General features: G+C 33.8%; 1 protein-coding gene across 1 annotated transcript in view; it reads right to left on the bottom strand.

Moving 5' to 3' along the window:
- Positions 1 to 27,123, bottom strand: part of LOC123242237 (fibroblast activation protein alpha) — a 92,839-nt gene that overhangs the window by 46,840 nt on the left and 18,876 nt on the right. Inside the window, exons 4-13 of the mRNA XM_044669830.1 lie at positions 26,789 to 26,884; positions 24,972 to 25,066; positions 24,771 to 24,845; positions 22,671 to 22,723; positions 15,224 to 15,296; positions 14,319 to 14,439; positions 12,389 to 12,543; positions 8,612 to 8,715; positions 5,509 to 5,644; positions 3,232 to 3,276 (exon numbers count right to left, since the gene is read on the bottom strand). Of these exons, the coding sequence (XP_044525765.1) occupies positions 3,232 to 3,276; positions 5,509 to 5,644; positions 8,612 to 8,715; positions 12,389 to 12,543; positions 14,319 to 14,439; positions 15,224 to 15,296; positions 22,671 to 22,723; positions 24,771 to 24,845; positions 24,972 to 25,066; positions 26,789 to 26,884 (953 nt within the window). The remainder of the gene's footprint in view (positions 1 to 3,231; positions 3,277 to 5,508; positions 5,645 to 8,611; positions 8,716 to 12,388; positions 12,544 to 14,318; positions 14,440 to 15,223; positions 15,297 to 22,670; positions 22,724 to 24,770; positions 24,846 to 24,971; positions 25,067 to 26,788; positions 26,885 to 27,123) is intronic.

Below are 27,123 nucleotides of genomic sequence, written 5' to 3'. Positions count from 1 at the left end.
TAATAAGAAAAAATGAAGTATATCAAAAAGAAAAAAATTATCTAACATTTAAAAAAATTCTTCAAATTTTCTTAAATAAATAATCATTATTTTCTTCCTTTTGGTCTGTGGACCAAATGGTCTATGGAGCAAATAAGAGATAATGATGTAAAAATGAACTTACAAAAATCATAGACTTGTATATTCAAATGAATCATCTCTCCTTTGAAATAGTCTTCTTAGGAAGCTATACACTTATTAGAAAAATCTTGCCATTTTTCAAGATATTTTTTATATAACAAGGGCTTGGTACGTTCCCAGATCACTTAAAATGGAGGTACCCACATGGAAGAAACCAGGGACTTGCTTTTGTAAGACACAGGATCTGGTACATGTGGACATTCTACAATAATCTTCATTCCTAGAAAGACTGACCTACTATTTCTACTAATCAGTAGATCAACCTCAAGCTGTCTGTTTTATTTTCAGACTATTAGGTTCAAGGCTGGGAGTGGAAGCAAAATACTATATTACCTAGCATTATTATTAATTTACCATTTTCCCCAGATTTGTCTCAGAATAACTTAGGGCTGTTTCCAGGAATTAAACCCACACTCAAAGAATGAAATTTGTTACCACTGAAGATATTCAAAAGAAGAAAAAGAATTGCCATCTAAACATCCCTTTACATACTTTATCTCAGTTAAGTTTTATGATAATACTTTGGGGTTTTATCTGCCGAGATGACTATCTCCATTTTATAAAAGAAGAAATTGATATTGAAATAAAATAAGTGGCTTACCCTGGGAGCATAAAATCAAGTCTTTCTTAACTCCAAATTCAAACCTCTTTCCATTAATCCCACTGCCTCTGATATCTGATGGTAAATTAGTAATTTAATCATTCTTTCAATAAAGTTACTATGTCCAAGGCACTACAACATTATGCAAGCTATTGTCCAGATGCAAATACACAAGATATACTCTTACCTTAAAGATGCATGTAACATAGAAGATTCTAGAATGGGGGTTCCAAAATTTTTGAGCAACAGATACAATTGTAATGAGAATTCCCAGCCTCTTAAGCTTTGAAGGGGTCAGCACTCATTTGCATGTATAAACTACACTTTTTTTAAAAAAAGGTCACATTATCTGTAAAATGAGAGGATTGAGCTAGATTATTTTTTAAGAGTCCCCCACCCCCAAACTCTAAATTCTATGACCTCATTATTCTAATCCACGGGCACAATTTATATACTCAAATCATAGAAGTAATAAAATGAAAAGAAATTTTCAAGTGTAGAGTAAACCAACAATTGGTACAATTCTTTCTTCACCCATTCTTCATATGACAGATCTTTAAAATGAGAATGTGTCAGACAAAAAGCACCATTCTCTGTTGTCTTTAATAGAATGACATCCCTTTATTCTGAGTTTCTGACAGGATTACTTAAGTATATGTTTTACATTTGCTAAATTTAGGAAGTCCATTTGAGAGTGACCAAGCATTTAAGGCTCTTAGAGAAGATCACTCATACTGAGTGCTTTCTATTCTATTTGACGGGATTAAGAGTCTTCTGTATGTGAAACGCTATGCTTGGCCCTGTGGGGTCCAAGACAGAAGTCACCCTAAAGTTACATTAGGAACAAAAGAGAGAGGACCCAAAGTCCACTAGTCCGTCTGCCTCATTTTACAGATAAGGAAACTGAGACCCGGGTAGGATAAGCAACTTGTGTGATCTCACACAAGTAGTAAACATCAGAGGCAAGATTTGAAGGCAGGTCCTCTGATTAAAACCAGGAGTTTGGGTCATAATGTATCAGAGTATGAACGCAAAGTATCTCCTTTTTCTTTTTTTGTTTTAAAGCTTTACCTTCTGTCTTAGAGTCAATACTGTGTTTTGGCTTCAAAAAAGAAGGGCTATAAGGGCTATGCAATGGGGGTTAAATAATTTGACCAGGGTCTCATAGCTTGGAAGTGTTTGTGGTCAAATTTGAACCCAGCGATCTCATATCCAGACCTGGCTCTCAATTCACTGAGCTACCTAGCTACCTCCATGGAACCTCCTTTTTCTGAATAACTTCTCTATGGATTCATTGAGATGCAGTGTAAATATAGTAAATATAATTTATAATATATAAACAAATTGAATAAATATTTATGGATGTACTCTTTTATAATAGGAAAATAATGGGAAAACTGAATGTGTAAGAAAATGACTTTTGAATGAATGTTGGAAGATCTTTGTTTATAATTTAACAGTCTATTTAAAAGTTTCCATTTGCACAAAGCATTTTACCTCATGAATGATTTTTAGAATTCTTCATTATCTATGTATCTTGGGTTAATCTGTAAAGGGTGCTGAGAGTTTCCTTTATTCAAGCATAACATGTTCACATAGTAGATAAGGAGCCTTCCCATGTAGGTATTATACAAATATAAGCCTACTTCAGTGGGGACAAATAGCATCTTTGTCCTACTTTTTAGGGGCATCCAAACCTATCTTGCACTGCTTATCAAGTATAGGTGAGTTCCAATGGGATTCAAATGAGATGATCATAATACAATTTCCCCCCAGCATCTCCTTAGACACAGGAATAAAACTACCCAAAGAATCTACACAAAAAAGATCACAATAAACACAAAAGGTAATTTTCAGCAGTCATGAATATTAAAATGCCTACCTTCCTTGTGGGCTTGATTAGAAAAATCATTTTCAATCCAGGTTGCATGGAATTTAATACAGAAAGAGCTATTTTCATAAAAAACTTTCTCAAGAAAGAATTATTGTCTATAAAGCCCTGTCTAACCACGTTCATATAAAAATCCTATTTACTTATTTATATCTTATTGTTCACTCAAAACTATTTTTTAAAAACCATCTCAGATGTCTGATGAATACCAGGGATTTCACAATATTTCATTTCTGCTAATTTCTATCTGTTTAAAAAAATTTGAGGTGGGTCAAGGAAGAAGAGTTTAGAATTGCATGTCCAGGTGAAGGAATTAACATTAGGGCATGAGGTAGCTTTGTTATTTTTAATACAGCCCCAAAAATATAGACCCTGAAAATGTACTTTTCAAATTATCTGGCACAAAATTACTTAAGGAATCACTTCCTTTGTGCTTTTTACCTTTAAATGTGTCTATGACAACAAGTAGTGCCAGTTTGGATACATTTCAAAAATTCCTTTGATAGCTGAGTATCTGTCAAATTTCATGAAAATATTAAGGTAAAGAGCAAAACCATACTCCACCAGCCCATCCGGTTCTGCTTTCTTCTATGTGCTGCCGGATCTGAATAATAAAATAAGACATAAAAGATTTCATTACGAGGAAGATCACCAGATTGAGCATTCTTAAAAAAGGAAAGTAAATCAGTTTCATTGACCATGTGTAAGGCACTGTACTGGGCAACTTACTTCCAATAAGAATTTGGGGATGATCCAACTGAACAATTAAAAAAATCTTTTGCAGCATACTTATATTTGAAATGTTAGATCTTACTATAGATAGTTATTTTTTCCTATATAGCTATCAGTGTAGTGATGTCTTTTCTCTCAAATGGCAAGGACTCATATTCATTTCAACATCCTGTGGAGATCCAATGCAATTTATATGCTTAATCTAGTGGTTAAATAATATCTGAAGAATAGATATGTCTCACATTAGGAACTATGCTAGATTATTTCCTTCCTCAATCTCTGAACTCTGAGGAAGGAAATAGTTTTTTTGTTTGTTTGTTTGGTTTTTAATAAAAAGCAAATTGCAAATCATTCTATTTTCTGACTTTCAGTCAGACTCTTCATGATCCCATCTGAGGTTTTCTTGGCAAAGATGCTGGAGTGGTTTGCCATTTCCTTCTCCAGTTCATTTTACAGATGAGGAATGGAGTCAAACAAGGTTAAGTGACTTGCCCAGGGTCATATAGCTAGTAAGTGTCTAAGGCCAGATTTCAAACAGGGAAAAGGGTTTCTGTCTCCAAGCCTGGCACTCTGTCTACTGAATCAATTTTTATATTCTTAGGTTTTCTGTTTTCTGTATCCAAAAGCTTGATCACAGAAAATTTATATTTTGAAAATGAATTATTTCATTTCATTCAGAATAAGAACATTAGAAGATATTACCTAAACACAAGACTGTTAGTAGATTTCAGTGTCTATTTTATGGGCTATAAAATGAATCTTCCAGAAGAAAAATTTTGAAAAAATTAATATTTTAAAAAATTGCTACATATTTTCATAATTCCGTAATTATTTTTCTCAGAAACTTTGGACTTTTGACTTTTTGAGGAACTGATAATATTTTTACGTTGTTTTTGATAACTTCCCAGGCCAAATATGCCCTGTTTTCTAGATTAAATTAAATTATTTACTTTGATTCAAAGGTTACTTTTTTTCTTATTTTGTAAAAGTTGATTCCACTCGGCCTAATGAAACATTTCTTTAAATGAAAGATTCCTTGAACTATATACATCAAAATTTCTTTTTAAAGACTATATCTGGTGTTTTTAAGTTTTTAGTAGATGTGTTTGAAAGAGGCAATATGGTCCAGTGGACAAAGGACAAATAGCACTGGAATCAGAAGACGGGTTCAATTTCTGCTTCTGGCACATAACAGCCATGTGATAACAGGCAAAAGTCACAGAAAGTCTTGGTTCAGGAAACATTCAAAGACTATAGATTCTGTGGGACGGGATGGTGCAAGTAGAACATTTCTACATAGGTCAGGAGGCACACACGACACTAGGTACTGATACATAGGCTTAAAGCTTTTATTCTGGTGAAATAATATCATGTAGTAAATATACTTAAGTAATAGAAAGAACATAAAATGTAAAAGTAAATTAATAGTTAAGATTTTTTGTCAAGTGGGTGAAATTTACCTGTAATTTAATGTCTTCTGATGAAATAATTCAATCTATTGATAATATTTAATTTGTTATTTTGTAAGTTATTTGAGAACTTAAAATGATGAGATTTAGTTTTGTCAATATCCTTCAGCTGTCAGGTTTTCTTATGTATTTGTCTTTCTCTTTTTTCTCCCTTTTCTTTTCTCTTCAGTCAAACTTATAAACCATTTCATGCCCTTTCCTCTCCAATTTTCTTTTTCATTGTCATGTATTTGTCAAACAGAATCCTCTATATCTTTCTTACCTCATCCTAATTTACTTTCTTGTCTTTTATTCTTCCACCCTTGTTGTATAAGATTTCATTCATGTCCCTAATTCAGTTACAGATTCCTTATTGTCCAAATGTATATTATGCTTTCATTCATTACTTTTCTAAATTCCATTTATATGTATCTATATTCAATTTTTTGCTTAATATATAGAAGTTAAAATAGGTATAACTATGGACTTGTACTATATATTGTTTCAGAAAAAACAGTGAATTTATAATGCAAGATTTTTTTTTTGCAGAGGGTCAAGTAATCATAGCATTAAAATTAATCTTGTAATAAAATTAGCTATAGAAGTCTCTGGTTTTGCATATTCATTTGAAGAAAATACAACAATGATTCTGATACCTTTGGACAGTCCCAATTTTGTGTGTATTCTCCGAAGTCACATATAGACAACACAGAAACATTCTGTACTCGTTTTAGCCATTGCAAACATACACGTTCATCTGTTACCCATGTGATCCAACTAAAATAATAGTCACTGTAAATAAAACAAAATGGATAGTTACCCTCATTTGGTCCAGACTATGACATCACAGATATAATCATAGGACAGCATAATAATTATTTTTGGTATAGCTATTTGAAAAAGACGATGTTAAGGAATATTTATTGGATATAAGGAGATCAAGGGATCACAAACTTAAAGATGAAAGAAATCTTAGAGCTATTATGGGAAATTAGAGAAAGAAACAGCTCTCTAGTAAGAGGACTTGAAATCAAATTCTTGCCTGGTATTTACCACCTGATCACCTGGGTGGAGAGTTTGAAGTTAGAGAGATGCATCTTCCTGAGTTCAAATTTGGCCTCAGACATTTAATAGCTGTACAACCCTGAGCAAGTCATTTTACCCTTTTTGCCTCAGTTTCCTCACCTGTAAAATGAGCTGAAGGAGGAAATGACAAACCATTCCAATATCTTTGCCAAGAAGAGACCCCCAATAGGGTCACAAAAACTTCAGGCTCAACTGAAAAATGACTGATTCTTTCCACACACAACTTACTGCCTATGTAGTTTGGGGAAAGTTACTTTTCCTTTGTTTCGATTCATCTATAAAAGAAGAGGATTATACTAGATGACCTCTAACTTCTCTTTCAATTATAAATCTTTTCAGCTTTCTCAGCTTTTGATTTTTTTTCAAATGTTTCAATGTGAAATTTTCAAATTTTACTTTTCAATTGTTTTGAGTTGAATAACTATACTACAACTGTGTTGTGTTTAGCTGTAATGATAGAGAATACAAATATGAAGAATCATAGAATATTAGAAACAGAAGGAGCCATTGAAATCATCTAGTATAATTCTCATTTTATAGATGAGGAAACTGAGGCTAACAGAATTTGGAACTTTGCCCAAGATCATGTAACTAGTTTGTGGCAGAACCAGGCCTGGAATCCTGGTATCTTAGTCTAGTGATCTTTTGACTTGTTTTATAAGATGGTTATGTTTGATGACTTGTGGTTAATTACTAAAATAATTAGCAACTAATGTCTATTTTATATGGCATCACCATATAAATACATAGTATTTTTATTTATTTCTTTTTATTTAGACTTGAAATTTCCTGCCTGTGGAGAATTCCTGGGATTAAAATTATACCCACTGACCTAGATTATCAAGTTTTCTGAAAGTTATATTTTTGCATAGTTGCTTGTAGCAATTAGAAGTTAAGTGATTTGCCTATGGTCACATAATAAATAATACTTGCTAACATTTATTATTTATTAACACTTTTTGGTTTGCAAAGCAATTTACAAATATCTTATTTTATCCAGTTAGTATCTTGTGAGTTTTAACCTCAGTTCTTCCTGATTCAAGGTCCAGCACTCTTATCTAAGAACCTCCTAGCTGCCATCTAATTAGTATGGGTCTGAGGCAAAGACTGAACATGATTTCTTGATTCCAAGACTGACCTTCTAACCACTATTTTATGCTGTCTCTCACAAAATGTTTATGTAGTGTGGGATGATAGGTGTTGAGGAGAAAGTGGATCTGATAACTCCTGATGAATTTTATTTCCCCTAAGCCCAGGAAATAAAATTGCTAGTTTTTAGAAGCACATAACAGAGACAATTTAGGTAGTAAGGTCTTTAAAAAAGGCATTAGCTCTTCAAATGATTGAATTAGAGCACATTGGTTGGCTAAAGATTCAGCCACACCTCTTTTAACTCTTTAAAAAAGCAAAATCTGCTTTCCAGGAAATCTACCAGCAGTCATTTCAAGCAAAAGACAGATATGAGAACTGTGAACTCTTGTCTTCAAGAAAAGCTGGGGCAGTTAGGTGACTCAGTGGATAGAGACCCAAGCCTGGAGACATAAGGTCCTAGGTTCCAATAAGGTCTCCGATACATCTTGGCTATAAGATCCTGGGCAAGTCACTTAACCCCATTTGCCTAGTCCTTATTGTTCTTCTGTCTTGGAACCAATGCTGGGTATTGATTCTAAAACAGAAAGTAAAGGTTAAAAAAAATGAAGAGAGATTGCCATTTATGAAAGAAGAATTCAGCTCTTGGGAGTGGGGTGGAGGGGACAGTTCTCCCTCCATCTTGAAAAGAACCTACTCACCCAACAGGAGACCCTGTGCCCAGTGTAAGGAGCAGACTCAAGGAGCCTAAATGAGTATCCCACCCATAGAAATTCTCTACTCAAGGGGGAATTGTATGGAGAGAACCACAAGAAAATAAAAGTTATAGGGGTTCTACAGTATCAAAGGTATAAGTGGCCAAGGCCCTATGTATTCCCCATGTCTGAACCTCTAAGCCAGTATAATCTATGTATGTGTACGCTCTTCCCACTAATGCTGTATGTAGTTGTGGAAGAACAAACTTTTGAGTTGGGGGACAAAATGTTTTCTTACTACTGTTCTTGGAATGTCAATAAGCAAATGTTTTGGTTTGAGCTAATTCTATCCTATGACTGACTACTAATGATAAACATATCATTAGGGGCTCATGGACTATAATTTTTGAAGGGAAACCCATGAATTTGGAATTGTTCTTCCTCCCAGCCCAACCAACAAGTATAAGTTTGGGGAAAGGGGGTTAATTCAGAGCTGTACCATGGGAAATTTTGTAACTTCTTTTGTATAAGCTGTGTGTATGCATACTATGTGTCCTAAATAAAATTAAAAGCATAATCACACACACACATACATATATTTGTATTGTATCCTCCGTTTGTAGAATTGAAACTTTGTTAGGCATGGGAGTTTTGTTTTGGTATCCTCTTTGGCCAGTAAGTAGTTAGTACATCATAAGCATTAAATAAAAGCTTGTTGACTGTTTGAAAAGATGCTTATGGTTACAGAGATTTGGTTATTTCCTACATGCATTAAAATAGACCAACAAACCATAGATTACAACTTTCAAAAATGAGGAATGAAACTCTCAACAAAATTTCAAAGTACAATCATTTCAATAAAAGTAAGAGGAATCAGAGAATACAGTACCTTGATGAAATCATTGCTGGAACTGGGACTTCTCTGGGACCTACATATCCAGGGTAAGTGGTATCAATAATAAATACCCTAACAAGAGGATTTTTAGCTCCAGCCTGCCAAGACAACGAATTACATTTTATAAAATTATATTTTTCACTAGTGTTTAAGGATACTAAGAATGTTACAATAGAATAGCAAAAGTGAAACATGTCATTGTTAGAATATCATCATTATAATGCTACCTTCTTACCCCACCCCAAATCCCCTGCCCAACACACTTCATTTATGTAATCCAAAAAGTGTATACAGAGATGACACTTGGGGTGCTTAACTTTGGTTTTTTGATACTTTCATACTTAAACTCCATTTTGGGAGGAAATAAGGAAGGACGATTCTCTTTGTGTATTGCTATAGAAGATCTCTTCCTACCAAGGACTGTATTTCACATCGACTAATGTCATTTATCCTTACTTGTAAAAGAGAGCATTTCTTCTCAAGGACTGAGGAGAAAGGTGGAAGTTTTGTTTGGGAGAGACAGGAATAAGGATACAGTTTGTGCAATGAAATTCAGCTCAGGACAGCTATCAGACAGAAGGCTATCTGGTTGGTCCCACTGTTGCTACAGTTCTTTGGAGTTGGGGAGATTTGCCTCCATACAAAATATTCAGGAAGATTTTATTTCGTATGTACTTTGGGGATGCATATGCTTACATATATATGCTCTTTCCCCAATAGAGGGTAAACTCATTGAGGATAGGAGCTGCTTTGTCTTGGTGTCCTTAGTGTCTAGTATAGTGCCTGGCACATGGTAGATGCTTAATAAATGTTGGTTGATTGAAAACAAAATTGTGGTAATGGTAATTTAATTGTCTTCTACTTTTAATATGTTAGTACAGGCTTACAGAGCCTAGGCTCCAACTTCCCAAAAAAGAAGTGTGAACTCCTCCTAAATAAAATTCAAAGTATAATAATTTCAGCAAAAGAAAATGGGATAGCCCCAGGATACACAAATTTTTCCTTTTACCCCTCCTGCTGTGTCCTTCCCTCACAGTGCCCACTACTCTTCATACACAGACATTTTTTCAAGTCTTCAAATTATTCTACCATAGTTAGAGGGAATCTTGGAGGAAAAAAACATATTTGAATCCAATAAACTTCAAATATAAAGTCTCACATTATACAATTTGGCTTGAATTGGTTTCAAACATTGCTCAGCCTGTTTCAGGATTTAGGATTCAGGACCAGGTCGGCTAAATCTTTCCACCCCTCAGTCCTTTGGATCAAGTAGCCCTTTCTTGCAAGTCTACCCTTTCCCCCGCCTCAGTTCTGAATTTGAACTTCTCTCATTACTCTTCACCCACAGGGAAACGAGGTCCTTATTTGAGCCCCAATTTTTTTTTCTTCGACTTCAGTCCCTCCTTTTTTCTTGGCAGAACTCAGCTTCCCTGATCTGCTCCTGCTGTCTCAGCTTTTTCAACCCTTCCTGATGTCACCCGAAGCCACATGTGCTTCCATATTCAATCCCCTGAAGGCACCATTAGTTTCCAGCCTCCCATCCTGGATCTCTACGCCTACTCTCAGACACTCCCCAATCTAGGCACACTGTTCCTGGCTGACATCATTTCACAAAACTATTAGCACCTCTTCAACTTCGTTATGTTTCAATTACTCCCTCAGAACAAATCGACATAAGATTTAGGGAGAAAAGATTTTTTAAAATTATTTTTGCTACTATTTTCACTCAGGTACATTGTAGCCTAAATTTTTTAATTAAAAAAAATTTTTTTTAATCCTGGACAGTCAAGAGTAGTGCATTTGACTCCCATGGTGTTGATGTTTTAACGTAGTCTTATACAGTAAGTGCCAGTCTCTCAAGTACATGTTTAAGCTTCATATCCAATGAGAAATTTCATTTTTAATTCCCTTCTTCAGATTCCTCCTAAAAGTTAAATATGAAATCTCTGAGGAGCTCAGCTCTTCACCTATCACGGTTTCAGAATCACAATGAAGGTAGTGTAATGAGGGCTTTGTCCAGGCCTCGAAATTTAAAGGGCATAGCCACATTTGTAATACTTCAGTAGTGTAGAAACAACCAACCTATAGGGAAACAGCATAGCATAGTGTCTGGAACAGGGTCAAAACTGGCATCACTGGACTTGAGTTCAGATGAAAGTTCCCCCCTTGCCATCTGTGTGATCTTGGGTAATTCACTTAAACTTTATGGGCTCCATTTGCTCATTTATAAAATGAGGAGAATTAGACCATCTGACCTCTACAATTCTAGATCTATAATAAAAATTAGCAAACAAGATGAGATGAGGCAGTGATTTAGTAAGCACCTCCTGTATGCAGAGCACTAAGCTAGGTGTAATCCATATTGACATTGAGTTTACTTTCTAATGGAAGAGACAAGTACATATATAAAAATAAAACTAATAAATCCAACGCTGTTAAATACAAGGTACTTTGGGAAGTTGGGCGCTAGGCATTAGAGAATTGGAAAGGGATTAATCCAGAAGATGAGAGACTGTATAAATCAGAAGTCAGGTGGGAGAATAATCCTGACATGGAGGACAGATGCTGCAAAGGCACTAAGATAAGAACTGGAGAGTTGAATGTGAGGAACAGAGATAAGGCCACTTTGACCAGAACAGACAGCAAATAAAGGGGAGGAATGGTCAAAGAACCTGGAAAGAAAATGTTGGTTTGGGTGGTATAAATCATTAAAAGCTGACTAAAGGAGTTTCTATTTTATCCTACAGGTTTCATGGAGCCATTGGAGTTGATAACTAGGGGAGTCATGTGGTCAGATCTGCACTCAAGGAAATTTTTTCTTGTTCATTTGAGGTTTTCTTGGCAAAGATAGTTGTGTGGTTTGGCATTTCCTTCTCCAGCTCATTTTATAAATGAGGAAATTGAGGCCAACAAGATTAGTTTAGTTGCCTGGGATCATACAGCTAATAAGTGTCTGAGGTTAGATTTGAACTCGGGAAGATATCTGCACTGCACCGCCCAGCTATCCTTTAAGGAAAATTACTTATTCCCTTCCTCTAACTGTCCAATCCACTTATCTCCCACCAATGTCCCAGTGTCTCTGAATTCTTACCCTGTGATATGTGCCCCCTCAAGTGAAAGTGTCTTTCATGGCCCTTTCCCAAGGTTTGGTTAATAGTAATTGTTCTGAGCTCAAAAATTCCTAATTATATATGGCTCTATTAGACTCTCTATTGAATATTCTTCTCTGAGGATCGGGATAGGGAACATCAAAATGAGAATAATTGAATCAGAGAAGTTTTAAAATGGAAAAACTTTTAGAGATTATTTAGCTGTCTCTACTCTCTCCGAAACTGATGCTCCTAGGGTCTATAGCACTGTATCAGGCAGCACATATGTCCCTCTAGCTAGAGAGTTTAGCTAGTGCCTGCCTGAGAAGAATCAATGAAGCTCAGCAGTTATGCTTCCCTCTCCAATTCACATTTGTAAGACACTTGAAGAAGAGGTGAAAAAAATGGGACTTTGCATTATGAGCTTGAAAGTTGAAAAGGACCAAAATGAAATATAGCTGTTTCCCCTCAATAATTTAGACCATATGCTTTCCCAAGATGCATGTTGTAAAGGCAACCTCATGTAGCACACCCAGATGTCCAAAATAATAGAAGTTTTAACAAAGAACATGCCATTGCTTTTATAAGGACAAAAGGTTTTCCAAATGTATTTGATCCCACCTCTGTTTCATGGTTATTATTGTTCACGTTTACACCAAGGGAAGAAAAGCATTCAACATACCTTTGGGTAGGGAATATTTATTGTTCTAGGATACTGTTCATCACCATAATAAGAATATGCAATAACTGGTATATCTGTATCATTAAATTCTGCATATGCTAAAAACCTTCCATTTGGAGACCACCAGAGTGCATATTTTATAGCAAGCATTTCCTCTGAAAAATAAGCACCTCTATATTAATTACCATTATAATTTACTTTTCAAAATAATCACAGACAATTTCAAATAGCTCTTCACTGATTCTCTTATCAGATTGACATGCTACATAAAACAGGCTCAGTAGTTTCAAAAAATATTTGTGGTAAACTGGAATATTTTATTCTTGTGTCCCATGTCAAAACTTTCATCAAATTATGGTCAAGAAACATCAATTAATATTCTAGAAAAATAATTAATAATTAAATAATAATATAGATTATTTTACATGACTATTATATAGTGCCTTAAAGTTTCCAAAATGCCTTGCTTACATTATCTGGTTTGAACCTCACAACCACACTATGAAGTAGCTACTATAGGTATTATTTATACTCATTTAAAAATATGAGATTGCAGGGACTCAGAGAAAGCTTGTTATCTTATCCAAAGTCACTTGGCTAATAAATGTCAGAGATGCTGACTACCGATTTGCTGCTCTATTATACCATACCGAAACCAGAAACTTTCTCTTTATTAATAGCAAATCAACTTCAGCAGCAATGACATCTCCGTGGGCACAGTTCCTAGTTTTAACAGTTCTCCTGAAGCCAGAACGGAGGGAAACAGGCTTACACTGGAATGTGAGGCCTCAGTGAAAGTGGTAAGAATGGACTCCCAATGGAGGCTGTGGAATTGCTTGATAAGCTTTCTTTCAACAGCAATAGTTTTAGATGGATTTCTTACACAGGAAAGAGCTGGTCTTCATTATATTGCTACAAGACTCAAACTTGTGATACTTTAATTCTATGACTCTACACTCAGATTTCATGACAATTTTCTTGATGTAAATGCCTCTTTTGGACGCATTTACCTTGGAAGTGAGGGCAGAATGTACGAGAACCAAGTATAGATTTCCACTTAAAGACCCAGCACTTAACACAATTCCTGGCACATAGTAGGCACTTAATAAATATTTATTGATTGGTTGCTTGATCGATCTAGACAGATAATGATAACAGTAATAATAATGATAATTTTAGTCACAGAATTAGTCACACAGTAGTTTTAAGACTTGCAAAATGCTTCTTTTGCTTTTGCAAGATCCTCATGACCACTCTGGAAAGTAAATACTGTTGATGTTATTATGGCTATTTTATACATGAGAAAAACCGATGCAAAAAGATGTTTGCTTCTTTCTCTTTTTGGAGGAAACATATATTCTCAATATAAATATTTGAAAATATATATAAACCAAATTCACTTTGTAATGTAAATAATCTGTGGTTTCTCCTACTATGTTGATGATAGTAATAATAATAATGACTTTCTGTTTTGATGTTAGGAGTAGGAAATCTAACATAGGCTCAAAGATCTTGGAGTCTGAGTTTTGACCTGGACCTTTGATTACATTACGGTGTAGGAAACTCCCAATGAGGAAATCCTCTCTTCCTTGTGGATCAGCAACTTCTTTGCAATTTATAGCTTTAGAGAATTGCTTGGAGCCAAAGACAGGCCAAGTGTCTTCCCCAGTGTTATTATATATCTAGGATAAGTCAGCCATGGGACTTGAACCCCAGGTCACTCCAACGCTACCCTCTAAGTCATCATGCCAGATTGCCTCTCTTATCACTTATAAACTAATTACCTCTGATTGCGTATATTACCTGATACCACTTTAGCCAAGAACCAACTTATATATATATATTAATAAAACCCACTACTACTGACCTTATGAAGTTATTTTAAAATAAGAGGTAAAACAAAAACAACATAATATTTATACTAGCTTACCTTCATAGACCCAATCAGGAATTCCATTAAAAATCTGGTTTTCTTTCCCAGTAGATGTTATTTGAATAGGTGGGTCTCTTGGGGTTTGTTTCAAATAGATATTGTTTTGGTAGACATATGCCTAGAGAACAATATGAGTTTATTATTAAGTATAACTGCAAGGAAAAAATGAAATTGGCTTTTTTTCAAAAATGATAATTTCTGAAACTGTTCCTATTGGTTTATATGCAAAGGAATTCACACAGGAAATATTAACATAATGTAGACTTCCCTAAAGTATTTCCCAATGCGACCAACTAAAATTTTTTGTGGAAAAAGCTTATTTCAAACCCTTAATAATATATTATGCTCTCTCATTAGCTAACAGTTCTGAGAATTGATACTTTTTTTTCCTGTTAAAGTATGCTATAAAGATAGCTATGCATGAATAATCTATAAAATGTCTCATTAAGCATTCTAGACATGGTCAGGTCTACTGATTTCTGCATTTAATGTAAGAAAGTGATGAAATGCTACCTTTACTGATATTTCTTTTAAAAACTCATTTTTCAAAAGATAAAATTTATGAATGTGTAATCATGAGCTTGCGATTTTATTAACTTTTCAGGTGAACTTCAATTTATTTTGAAAAATATCTTGAAAAAACTGTTCTTAAAAAAACAAAAGAAATTATAAATGAATATTATCTGAGAGAACATAATATATTTCTTTAGGTTAGGGCCTATTGATTTTTTTTGGTCTTTTTACCTAGTGCCCAATATAGTGTTTTGCACATTAGTAGTTACCTAGTAAATGTTGAAATGTATTCTTTCCCTGGGGAGTAAATTAAATAAATACCAACTTAAGCTATGTATTTTACTGGATCAAACAGTAAAAATTATTTTGTATAATCAGCAATTACTAACCAATTTGCTTCCAACAGGTGACCAACATAAATACTGAATTGGATGAGGAAGTTCATTTTCTCTTGTAAAATCTCTAGAGAGAAAATAAACATATTTATTAGCCAATGAATAATAGATTATTTATAAAAATAGAGAAAACAAAAATGAGAAAAAACTAAATATATACTTGATGAAGTCAGAAATCCTGGATCAAAGTTCTTGCTTTGACCCTAATTAATTAGGTGATTTTGAGCATGTCTTTTAACATTTTGGGGCCTCAGCAATACCACCTATAAAAAAATGGTGACTGTTTGGATTTGATGGTCTATATAAGGTCCTTTTAAGGTGCTGAATTTCTGTAAAATAATGTAAACCACTTTTTAAGACACAGAAATAAAGGATGCTTAGCAAAAGACATTTGGAAATAATTTCAGAGGTGATGTATGTCTGTACGTGGCTAAGATTTGTAAAATAATAATGGAACAAAAATTCCTCTTCATGATTCTCATTTCTTTGAGCTGATATGCAATTCACATTTTTAAAAAACATACATGCTATTTGAAAATGTGTGCAAGATCTTGCCTTAAATCAATAAAAAAAAGAACAGTTGATTTCTAGCTAAGCTGAAAACCAGTTTTCATTTTTGGCAAAGTGCCTTCATATTACAAAGGCCTCCACGCAAGGGAAACTTTCATTCTATGGCCCAAAAAACTCAATTTAGGGATTGAAGTCATGGTGCTATTTGGAGAATACAAGTTCACTGGTTTTTATTGTAACTTCTCCAGAGAAGCTTTGCTTCTCAAAAGAAGAATTCATTTAATGAGTGAGAGAACAGTGAGATGTCTGCAGTTTAACATAGTCATAATTCTTTCCATTTATCATTCATGAAGATAGTAGTAATGGGTGTATTTGGACTAGTCTGATGGGGAGCCAAAGCAGAATTTTGCCATGCTCAGAGGCAGAGTCAAGTAATGGATAGAAAACTGTCCTTAGAATGAAGACCCTAAAAGTCCTCTTCTGCTCTATACTAGCTGTGTGACCGTGGGCAATTTATATAGCCTATCTGAGTTCCAGGCAATTCTCTAGGACAGTGGATTGCATAGCTGGTGTTCATTTGCCCTACTAGAAGGAGCATCCTCATTAGGATTTCCCTTCACCAATAACATGGCCCATCATGTCAATCTCTACTTCAACCTCTACTCTCCTCACCAAACTAATCCTATTATACTGTACCTGAAAATCTTAATTAGCTTGTTCCCTTTGAATTAAGAGTTTGAAAAACTTTATGAAAATGCAAATATTATCTTAAAAAAAGCAATCCATTAGCTGTCATTAACACCATATGTTGAATTTGTTTATTAAATTAGTTAGTATAAAACTTGGGCTTCCTTAGGAATGGAGAAAATACTTTAAAAAAATAAAATTTGGCTTAAAAAACTTACTTTTCATCTTAGAATCAATACCATTTATTGGTTCTGAGACTGAACAGTGAGGGCTAGACAAAGTTGGTTAAGTGACTTGCCCAGGGTCACATAGCTAGGAAGTATACAAAGTCAGGCTTGAATCCAGGACTTCTTTTCTCTAGGTCTGGCTTTCTATCTACTGAGCCACCTATATACCCCCAAGTTTTGATACTTTTTTGTTTTTCACAAACTACAATTTTTTGCTTCTTTAGGGAGTAGGTTAAAAGTAGCTGCATCCCAGAAACTCAGGAAGATAGGCAGGTATCATTTACCAGGCTTATCTGAAAAGTATTGGCCCCTTTGTAGTGACCTGGTAGCAGGGATCCGAGGAACACTGAAGGAAAGCTGGTTTTTGTGGTAACATTGCACTTATTGTGCATTGTAGGGAGTTCGGATATCACCTACATTTTCTAGAATTTACCTTATAATGAAGAACTTTTTCTGACTGAAAGAACAACAATCAACAAAACTAACCAACATATCAAAAATTTTAGATTATATGCAGTATTCCATACCAAACAGTTCCCTCCACTTCTGTAAAGTAGGGCAGGTGCCTTCTCCTATTTCTCATGGTTATGATAATTTGAAAATATTCTATTTCAATTGTTTCATTCTCGATCATCTCATTAACATTATTTGTAGTCATTGTGTTTATTAGTTTCCCAGTTTTGCATCTCTTTATATCAATTCATATAAATTTTCCCTTACTTCTCAGAATTTGTAATTTCTAATAGTATTCCATTTCATTCATGACCTATAACTTTTATTTATTCCCCAAACAATGCACACAGACTTTGTTTCCACATCTTTTGTACATAAAGTCCTGTTATAAATATCTTGGTATACTATTTCTCATTGAATTTTTTAGGATTATATGCCTAGCAGTAGAACCTCTGGGTAAAAAATTATGAGTATTTTATTTATAGTAGCTCTTTTTTTTGTGGTGACAAAGAATTGGAAACTAAGGAGATGTTCATCAATTTGGGAATGGCTGAACAAGTTGTGGTATATGATTGTAATGGAATACCAGTGTGCTATAAGAAATTATGAGAAGCATGATTTAAGAAAAGCCTGAAAAGACCTACATGAATTGATGCAAAGTGAAGTGAGCAGAACCAGGAGAGCATCATACACAGTAACAGAAATATTATATGATGAATATTTATGAATGTCTTAGCTATTCCTAGCAAAACAATGATCCAAGAAAATCCTCAAGGACTCATGATGAAAAATGCCATCTGCCTCAGAGGAAGACCTGATGGGAGTCTGAATGTAGACTGAAACATACTGTATTTCACTTCATTTCTTCAAAATAAATTTCTTATTTTATTTGAGTTCTCTTTCACAAAAGGACTAATATGGAAAGACATTTTACACTATTGCACATGTAAAATCTACATCAGATTGCCTGCCACTCCAGGGAGGAGGAAAGAGAAAGACAGGGAGGGATGGTGAGGATTTGGTTCAAATTTTCCAAAAATAAAGGTTAAAACATATTTTTCATAGAATTGAGGAAAAAATAAATATTAAAGTGAGGATATAAAAAATTATTATATTTTAGCCATCTTCTTCACATAATTCCAAATTGCTTTACAGAACAGTTAAACAATCTCATATCTCCATCAACAATGCATTAGGAAAGGCTCAAGCCTTTCCATAGGCTGGAAAGTTCAGCATGAGGATCTTGTATACTTCTGAGAGGAGAATGTTGAATGGGAGTACTGTATATAATAAGGCAGACAAATGGGTCCTGAAGACCGACTTTGCTCACTTTCTACATCTTTTAAGGACCTGCTCATTAGTCTTTTATGAAATTTTATGGCACTTCCTTATTTTTCCAAACATTTAAGTGCAGTCTATACAATTATACAAGTAGATCTTTTTGAAAATATTGATATGTATACTCTCAGGTCAGTTCCAACTGGTGATGACATCTTTTCAGCTCAGTAAATACTCATTTCTGATGTCTGTTATGTGTATTATTTTAGAATAATGGACATCATTTCATGATTCCTTTCCTATGTTAGATGAATTGAGTCATCTTTGTTTTTCTAGAATTATTTGAATCACTCACATCTTAATTAGACTTTAATTAAAGATGTCAAGATGATCCATTAATTTGGTTTTGAGGAAAAATACTTTTGACTGGATTTATTGCTAAGTAGTTAAAAAGCATGCAGGAACTATGGACCAATATTCCTTCTATTTACTTGAAATATGAATTCAATTTTTAATTCTATTAGCTAAGCACAACATGGAAAATTTGGATATGATACAGAAGACAACAATGAGAATGACTAAAAGTTTGAAAAGACCTCTTTGAGAAAGGCTAAGTTTATTTTTAATTTGTCACTTGGCATATTGTAAATTCTCAGATGTTATTTGTCCCCCCCCCCAGTTCCTATCATAGTGCTTCCTACATAGAATATATTGATTTATTTAATATTAAGATAAAGAGGTTACAGAGCAGCTTAATGAGTCTTCAAATAAATGTATTGCATAAATGACCATACAGGAAGTGTCTGAGGGCAGATTTGAATCCAGGACCTCCCGTCTCTAGGTCTGGCTCTCAATCCACTGAAACACCCAGCTGCCCCTACAACTGACCTTCTTCAGAAGATCATGAATTTACTGGATGATACTGTTTATTCTATTTGTCAAATATTAAGTCATTCTTGATAGGATCCTTTGAAGTCTATTTATGTCTACCATAGATCTCTGCAGTTTTTGACTATTTCTAGATTGTGGTGTTCTATGAATCACGGCCATGTAGCATCATCACGAAAATATTGAAGCTAAAAAAAAGTTTTTCAATTTAGATATGTAATTGATTGTAATGAATAAACAGGTTATGGAAAAAAGAAATAAAATGGAATATCTCTTTGTTATAAGAAACATTTAATTTAATGCATGCAGAGAAATATAGGAAGACTTTTTATGAACTGATGCAAAAACACATAATCAAAACTAGGGAAAACTCTGACTCCCACTTACTTTGGGAAATTGGGTCCTTAGAGGCTGACTGACAACTTATCCCCTCAAATTTCTAAGTATAACTCTGAGGGACCAGGATCTCTCATACTGTTGCTCAGAAATTCTTATTGTCTTTTCTTCCCAATGATCATTATCTTAGTTTAATTAGATTTTTAGTAAGTATGTATATCTTAGAGTATTTACTACATGGGTCTAAGAAAAAAAATCGTTATAAAAAATACTTCACACTAGAAGTTGATTCTCCCCTTGAACAGCAAGTCCCTTATACTAAGAGGGTAGTGAGCTACATGTATTAGGAATTTGTGCCAGAAGGGTCACTGACATCCTTTTTCCTTTCCTGGAGTCCTCATGGAGTCTTATACCCCTTAGGTGGAGTTCTTAGCTGGACTTTGAGAGCAAGTGGCCTTTTAGCGTCTTGAGGCTCCTCATCTATGCACAGGTCCTAGTTAACAAAGGGTTTGAATGTCCACTACAAGAATTAGGCAAGGATTTGCTGGGTCCAGTTCATTACTCCATGGAAAGTCAGTGGGAATTCATAGAGGTGGGATTCTAGACACGAGAATGCCTCAAAGAGCTGTTCCTGGTCATCAGGCTACCAAAGCTGACCAGACTTCCAAGTCTTCTAACCTTTAGAAATTTACACGGTCAGAATCTATTTAATTTTGCCTCTAGATATTCAGCTGACTTTTCTCAGGAGATCTCCCATTTGCCAACAACATGTGCTTCTCCAGTTTGAGGTGGATATATTGTGACCTAATAGGCTAATTTATTGGTGGAAATAGTAAATGGGAAAGGGGTAGGAGAGCCCTAAGAGTGATTCCTTCTCAGGAGTTTGGACTTCTCAGTTTATGAATTTGTAGTCTCTTCTGATTTTTATATATAGTCCAAGAAATATCACTTAATCTTTCTCTTGCAATTGCAAGGTATTTCCTGCATGTTGTCATCAGTCTTTATCCAACTTATTTATAAACGTGTTTTATTTTATATTTATTCAATTCTGATATCTAGGCTTTCTGCGATTAATTCGGGTGAGGGTGGACTACCCTCCCTTATATATACAATGGTTATAATGATGAAAACAACAATATAGCAAAACAATTGAAATTGAATATCATGGAATTATAATGCAAGACTGGCCAAGAACAGACCATATTTTCCTGAGTGAGATAAAGGGCTATGGTTATGGAATAATACATATGATGTTGGATGTGATGGTTTTAGTTTGCTGAAATGGTTTATTTTATCTTATTTTGTATTTGTTAAAGAGGATGACTCTCTGGAAAATAGATTGAAAGATAAAATGGGAAAGGTAAATGATAAAAAAATCAATAAAACTTTTAAAGATTGTTTTTGTGCTTTAATTAATAGCACAGATGAACATATTGATTTCTTGTTATGGAACAATTTTTATGAATAATCTCATTCGACTGAACTTCAGAACACCTATCAGGTAGCATAAGTATTTTTTCCATTTTATACATGAGGATACTAAAGTTGAGAGACTTAAAAGTGGTTTGTCTAAGGACACATGGCTAGTCAGTAAAATAATCAACCTGGGCCTTTTATCCAGGTCTTTGGACTCCAAACTAGCCCACTGATATTTCCACTTGGCTGTATCCTGCTTCCTATGGTTATAAGAAGGTCTCTTCAAACTCTGATTTTCAGTGTCTTAAAAAGCAGGGAAACATATCATGTCATGATAAGTAAACCCTTAGGAATCTATAGAGTATGTGCATTCTTTCAAGTAAAACCATTTTAAAGAAGAAAGAGTTCCCCATCCCTTGTATTTTTCTTCTTTGTTGGAAGTTCAGATATAACAAATCCTTTTTTTTTTTCAGAAGCAATAGGCTTTTTAAAAAGTCAGATATGTTACAAAACTGTGGAGGCATATCTTTTTCCCTAGAATGATTTTCTTCTTGAATCATAATCGATAAATCATTTCTTGTTAGAAGATGTATTTTGAACTGGAATTTTCCAGTTAAATACCAATGGTTATCCTAAATACGGCACAGTTTTAGAATAGTCTGTTTGAATTGGAAAAATTATTTTGAAGACCCAATTTGGGTGCTCCTCCATGTAGCCTCCACTAATCTCTCTGAATTTCACTTTGTAACTTCAGGCTCAATCTCGCCTTCAAATCTCTCAAATCCCTTTATCAATGCAATGAAAATCCTTTAACTTTAAACTCAAGTTATATTACTCTTATTCTGTTTCTACACTTAGTTATTGAAATGCATTTTAGGTTGGTTGACCTCCACTATGAGATGGATATGTCACTTATTGAATTTTTACTGAATGAATAATTGATACTGTAAACTCATTCATTCTCCATCTGCTGATAATGCCTTCTTTGTACACTGTGATTTATCTTTAAAAAGAGTTACTTGAATTTGAAATTAAATCAAAGAACAATCAAAATGAGAAGGGTGAAGGCAAAGAGAAAAGAAGAGAAAAAATTCAAAACATTAGATGATGAGATTAGAAAATCATGAAGGTGTTAAAATGGGCAGAAATTATAGAATCAAACTCCACAAAATTTTAGAGCTGGAATGTAGATGAATGTTTTCCCAAAGCCAATTTCATAGCTGAGGAAATTGAGAAATAGCCAAGAAAGTTAAAGGACTTGTTTAATGTTAGGGAAAATTTATAAGTGAAAATTTAAACACAAGATGAAAATCCAACATCTTAATATTCAGGCTTCACAGTATTTGATTAGAATGAATAGTGGAAAACTGACAAATATGACAAAATGGATCTATCTTCTTTTCTTTCCTAATAAAAATTAGCATTGATATGACTAAGAAAAACAACAAAATAAGGAAATTCTATTTTAAAATTAGAATTTCCAAAAGAAATCTCTATAAGTTAGCTCTCACTAGTAAATTGTTACTCTGTCAAGTTCCATTCTAATACATTGGATTATACTTCATTATATTTTGTTATGCTATGTTCTATCATATCATGCCATATTTTAATGTTATATGTGGGTATAAATAAACAACAAATCTTACCCATTTATAAGGTCAAAAATATGATATGTTGCTGTGTAGGAGTATCTCCAAAGCTGTCAGATTGAATAAAGAGGCAAAAAAATTATGATGAAAATAATTACATGCAAACCCCAATAAACCTTGTAAAATCTACGATTATGAAAGTAACATTTGTAGTAGAAAGTACAGGTTTGAACACAATAATAACTCAGCACTGATGATCTTTGCATTCCCCTTCCCCTTCATTTATTTATTTATTTGTTTGTTTTTTAAGCCATAGCTTCTTGGCACACTCCAAAGTCTTAATCCCATAAAAAGTATTCAAAATGTGAAGTTATGCTTTTACCTGATACTCGCTCAGACTTTCCTACTCTGAATTTCGGTGAAGTCAAAAGTTCCATAACATTTCCCACCTCAGGCTTGAGCTGTCTATTTCATTAACGAATAGACGGAGGGAGTTTCATTTATTTATTTTTAAAGTAAACATTTATTGAATAAGCTGTCCTAAACTATATTATTTATATTCATTAGATTAAGACTTAATTGAACTTCAGTATAGTATTTATACATAACATTATAATCCATAGTTGGAAGTAAAAAATATTATGTGAATCAATTAAAATACAAATCTCCTTGTCAGAGACTGTGTGCCTGGGCCCATCCTCATACAAACCTAAGATTACTAGATAACTCAGAAGAATAATACTACAAAGAAAAGGGAGAATAATTTTGAAATAAAGATTCAGAGTTACATTTCATTCAATATATATGTGGTTATTTTGTGAGATATTGGCTGGTACACAAATTTTTCAGAGTAATACTTAAAAATGTTTAGCAAACAACTCTCATGGAAAATAACATATCTGTGTGTGTTTTGTTTCATATGTTACTATAGCATGTGTACTAGGTAAAGATGAAGGGTGTTATTCTTTTCAAGAGATTCTCAAATGTTTGGCAAAGAAACTTCTCTGAGTTAAAAAAAAAATTACCTTCTGTTATATCAATGGTTTACCAAAAACAGTCACTCAGCATCTATCTAGGAGATTAATACCTGACTGGATAAAGAGGATGGGCAAGAATAACTTTTCACCCTTTATATTAAATGGATGTAGTAAGGTAGGATTGACAATAAGATTCTGAATCTCGGAGAGTAAAGGAAAAATTGGTTCTAGAGACCAAAGATACTTTACATAGGGCATTTTAACCTAAGTGCCACAAATCAAAAACCTAGTTTGACAATGAGTTACTATAATCCTTTCTCCAAATTCTGTGTTATAGTAAAAGAGGAATAATGATGGACTATTTTCCATCCTGTTTCAGGACAAAAAAAGAGCCGATGGAATCTAGTGGAAATAATTCTGAATTGAGAGTTGGGAAGAACTGAGATTTAGTTCTGTCTGTAAAAGTGACTATGTGAAATTGAACAGGTCAATTTATCTTTTAAGATTTTCCATCTTTATATAAATTTTCTTCCTTAAGTTCATGATACAGTGGAGGGTGAAATTCAAGTTTCTCTAGGTATATAGGGTTTGGGGTCTTGAACTGGAAGGGCCTGCAGAGTCATCTGATTCAACTCCATTTTATAGATAAAGATACTGAGATCTAGGTGAAGCGACTTGTCTGATATCACAAAAATAATAAATGTCAGAGTTCTAAATGATAGTTTATAATTTTTTTCAGAAATCAGTGATTATTTATAGTACTTTTATAGTTGGGTGAATGTTTTTCCTTTGAAATAAATTAGAATTCATAAAGGCATATTCAGAAGTCAAATTTTATTTGACCTAATTCTCCCCATTTTTCTAAGAAGCACTTCCTTAGCTACCTGATTTCAATGACCTGAGACACAAGAAGAAGTCAAGAATGATCTGGGAAACTCAATTATATCTTCTCTTCCTTTCCTAAGAAGTCCCTAATGAGGTACTGGGAAATATGAAGGTGAAGAGAAATTCAGGGAGACTAATTTCATATAGAATGATTTCCCCAGCCTTTTCTCCTTCCTTATACACATCTAGTGATTGGACAGTATTGTTTCCAGAGTTTGCCAAATAATGAGTTGGAGAATATCCATGTATGGCCACATAGAGGCAGGCAAAGTAAACAGCTATAATAAGAGATTACCTTTGAATAATCACTTTCTAGATATGCAAATTGCCGATCAGCTGATAATCCATAATTTGAAGCATTCACGCTCTTCTGAAGTTTTGAAGAATTTGATTAGAAAATAAGAAAAATTAATCAAAATTAATTACTTAGCATTTGAATAAATTGAACACCATTAAATAATATTATTGAAAAGTATATATGTATGTGCTACTTTACCATGGTGGTATTACTCAAGATGATAGATGTTTCTCCCGTTTCAATGTTATACAAGATAATGTTATCATCTGAAGATTTTTGGAGATATTCATGTCCTTTAAACAAGAAGGGAGAAGAATGATGTAACACTACAATTACCTTATTTTTACAAGAAAATGAAAATTGCATGGGGAATCGGATCACTGAGGTTCCAGCACTAACTCATGATAGGATCTTGGACAAGTGCTTGACTCTCAGTTTTCTCATCTGTAAAAATGGAAGAGTTGGACTATACTGAGGTCCTTCTAGTTCTAATCTTCTATTAGGATACAAGTATGCACATTATAATTAGTACCAAATTGCCTCAGTTAGAGCTTTTTTTTTAAAATATCGAAGTATTAACAAGATATCCTTATGCAATAGAGATTAGGAGTCTAAGCAGACTAGATACATAAGTACATTGTTTAATACAATTTAGCATTAAAAAATTCACTTTTAGGAAAAGAAACAAAATAATCCAAAATGAATGTTTTGAAATTGCAATGACCAACCTTAATCCCAAAGCACAGATATCAGAAGGATATCAGTAAATGTGGTTTTAAAAATTTTACTTTAAGGGCAACTCTACGTATCTGAAAATAAATGCAAAGGCAATCCTTTTAACTTTGGACTCAAGTTATATTACTCATTTCATTTCCATACTATTTAGTAACTGGAATACTATCATCCATTCACTTCATATTCATTATTAATTAAAGTAGGTCCTCATTAACTTTCACTATTGTAGTTCTATAAGTGGTGAAAGTACTCAGGATAGCACAAAACATTTTCCTTTGGTGGATACTAGGCACTTCTTTGACTATACCAATTCTACATTTCTATTCTTTGTGGCATTTAGATGGAAAAATAAATCATGATCGGTCTAAAAAATCACTCAATGCTGCTGATTTTCTGACCTTTTCAAAGTTTGTTAAACCAGGTTATCAAAACTAACCAACATATTGAAAATGTCTAACATCACGAGTATTTAGTTTATTGTTGGTCTCAACACAAGCATATACACACACATGCATAGACTTAGTAACAAACACACTTAACCCTTCTGGAATCAAAACCATTTAATGGTATTCATTCTGTTCTCCTCCTCATGTTCTACCCCTACCCCTCTCTGAAAACTCAGATTACCAGAATTCCAGAAGAGAAGAGCAGGTCATATCAGCCATTCTTGAAAGTAATTCTCATGTTATATTCTCATTATTTTATCATGTGTGGCCAAATTCTAGACATCTTTATGGAAGTTTATTTCCGACTCTGTTGTTACTAGAAACCTCGTTCACATCTATACTTATATTTATACTGGATTTTCATGTTTTGAGAAAAATATTCAGTTTCTTTAATTTAGAATTTAATTCAATTTAATACAATAAACATTATTAAGCACCCATTATACACAAAGCACTCTAAAAGCACATTTATATAACAAATCTGCTTGGTTCTCATGGAGCTAACAATGAATCTTACGGGAATGTGAGTCATACAAGGATAGCTATAAAACAAAATAATATGACTTCTAAGGCTTCTTCAAATTTTACATCTGTTGTTTCCCAGCATGTTACAGAGAATAGGTGCTTAATAAATATTAATTGAAAAAGTTCATTAGAAATTTGTCAAACAGGATATTACATGGGGTCTAAAGGATAAAGAACAAATTGCCTTTGTTTTCACTATGATATGTCCTTAAACATTTAAAGATGTTTTGGTACCTAGAGAACTCAGAGAGGTATGGGATACCTGTTAAGAACTGAAAGACAAAGACACAAACAAGACAATCTACTTGCCTGAAATCCAATTTGGAAAAAAAGTTTTGTAATGAAAAGTTCCATTCAAAACATCCTTTAATGTGAGAGCTCTTGTACTTCCTTCTGAGTGGTGGACTTTAGAAAGAAAACATGAAAATGAATATGGCATTAATGAACAGATCAATGAACACCAATAAAGAAACTATCACCATCTCCATTTGTCTTGTTCTTTCTCTGTATTCTTCTGTATGTTTATGGAAATAAGATACACTTGTAATATGTCAACTGGCCAGATCGGTGAGACTATCCCTCCTCAAAGGAATGTTGAAGGACAAGATAAATAGATATATATTCATATTTGTATAGAAATTTTC

Source organism: Gracilinanus agilis, chromosome 3 (genome assembly GCF_016433145.1).
Source record: "Gracilinanus agilis isolate LMUSP501 chromosome 3, AgileGrace, whole genome shotgun sequence".
Classification (NCBI taxonomy): domain Eukaryota; kingdom Metazoa; phylum Chordata; class Mammalia; order Didelphimorphia; family Didelphidae; genus Gracilinanus; species Gracilinanus agilis.
Note: the sequence above shows the minus strand (reverse complement) of the source record. Positions and strands in the feature narration are given on the sequence as shown.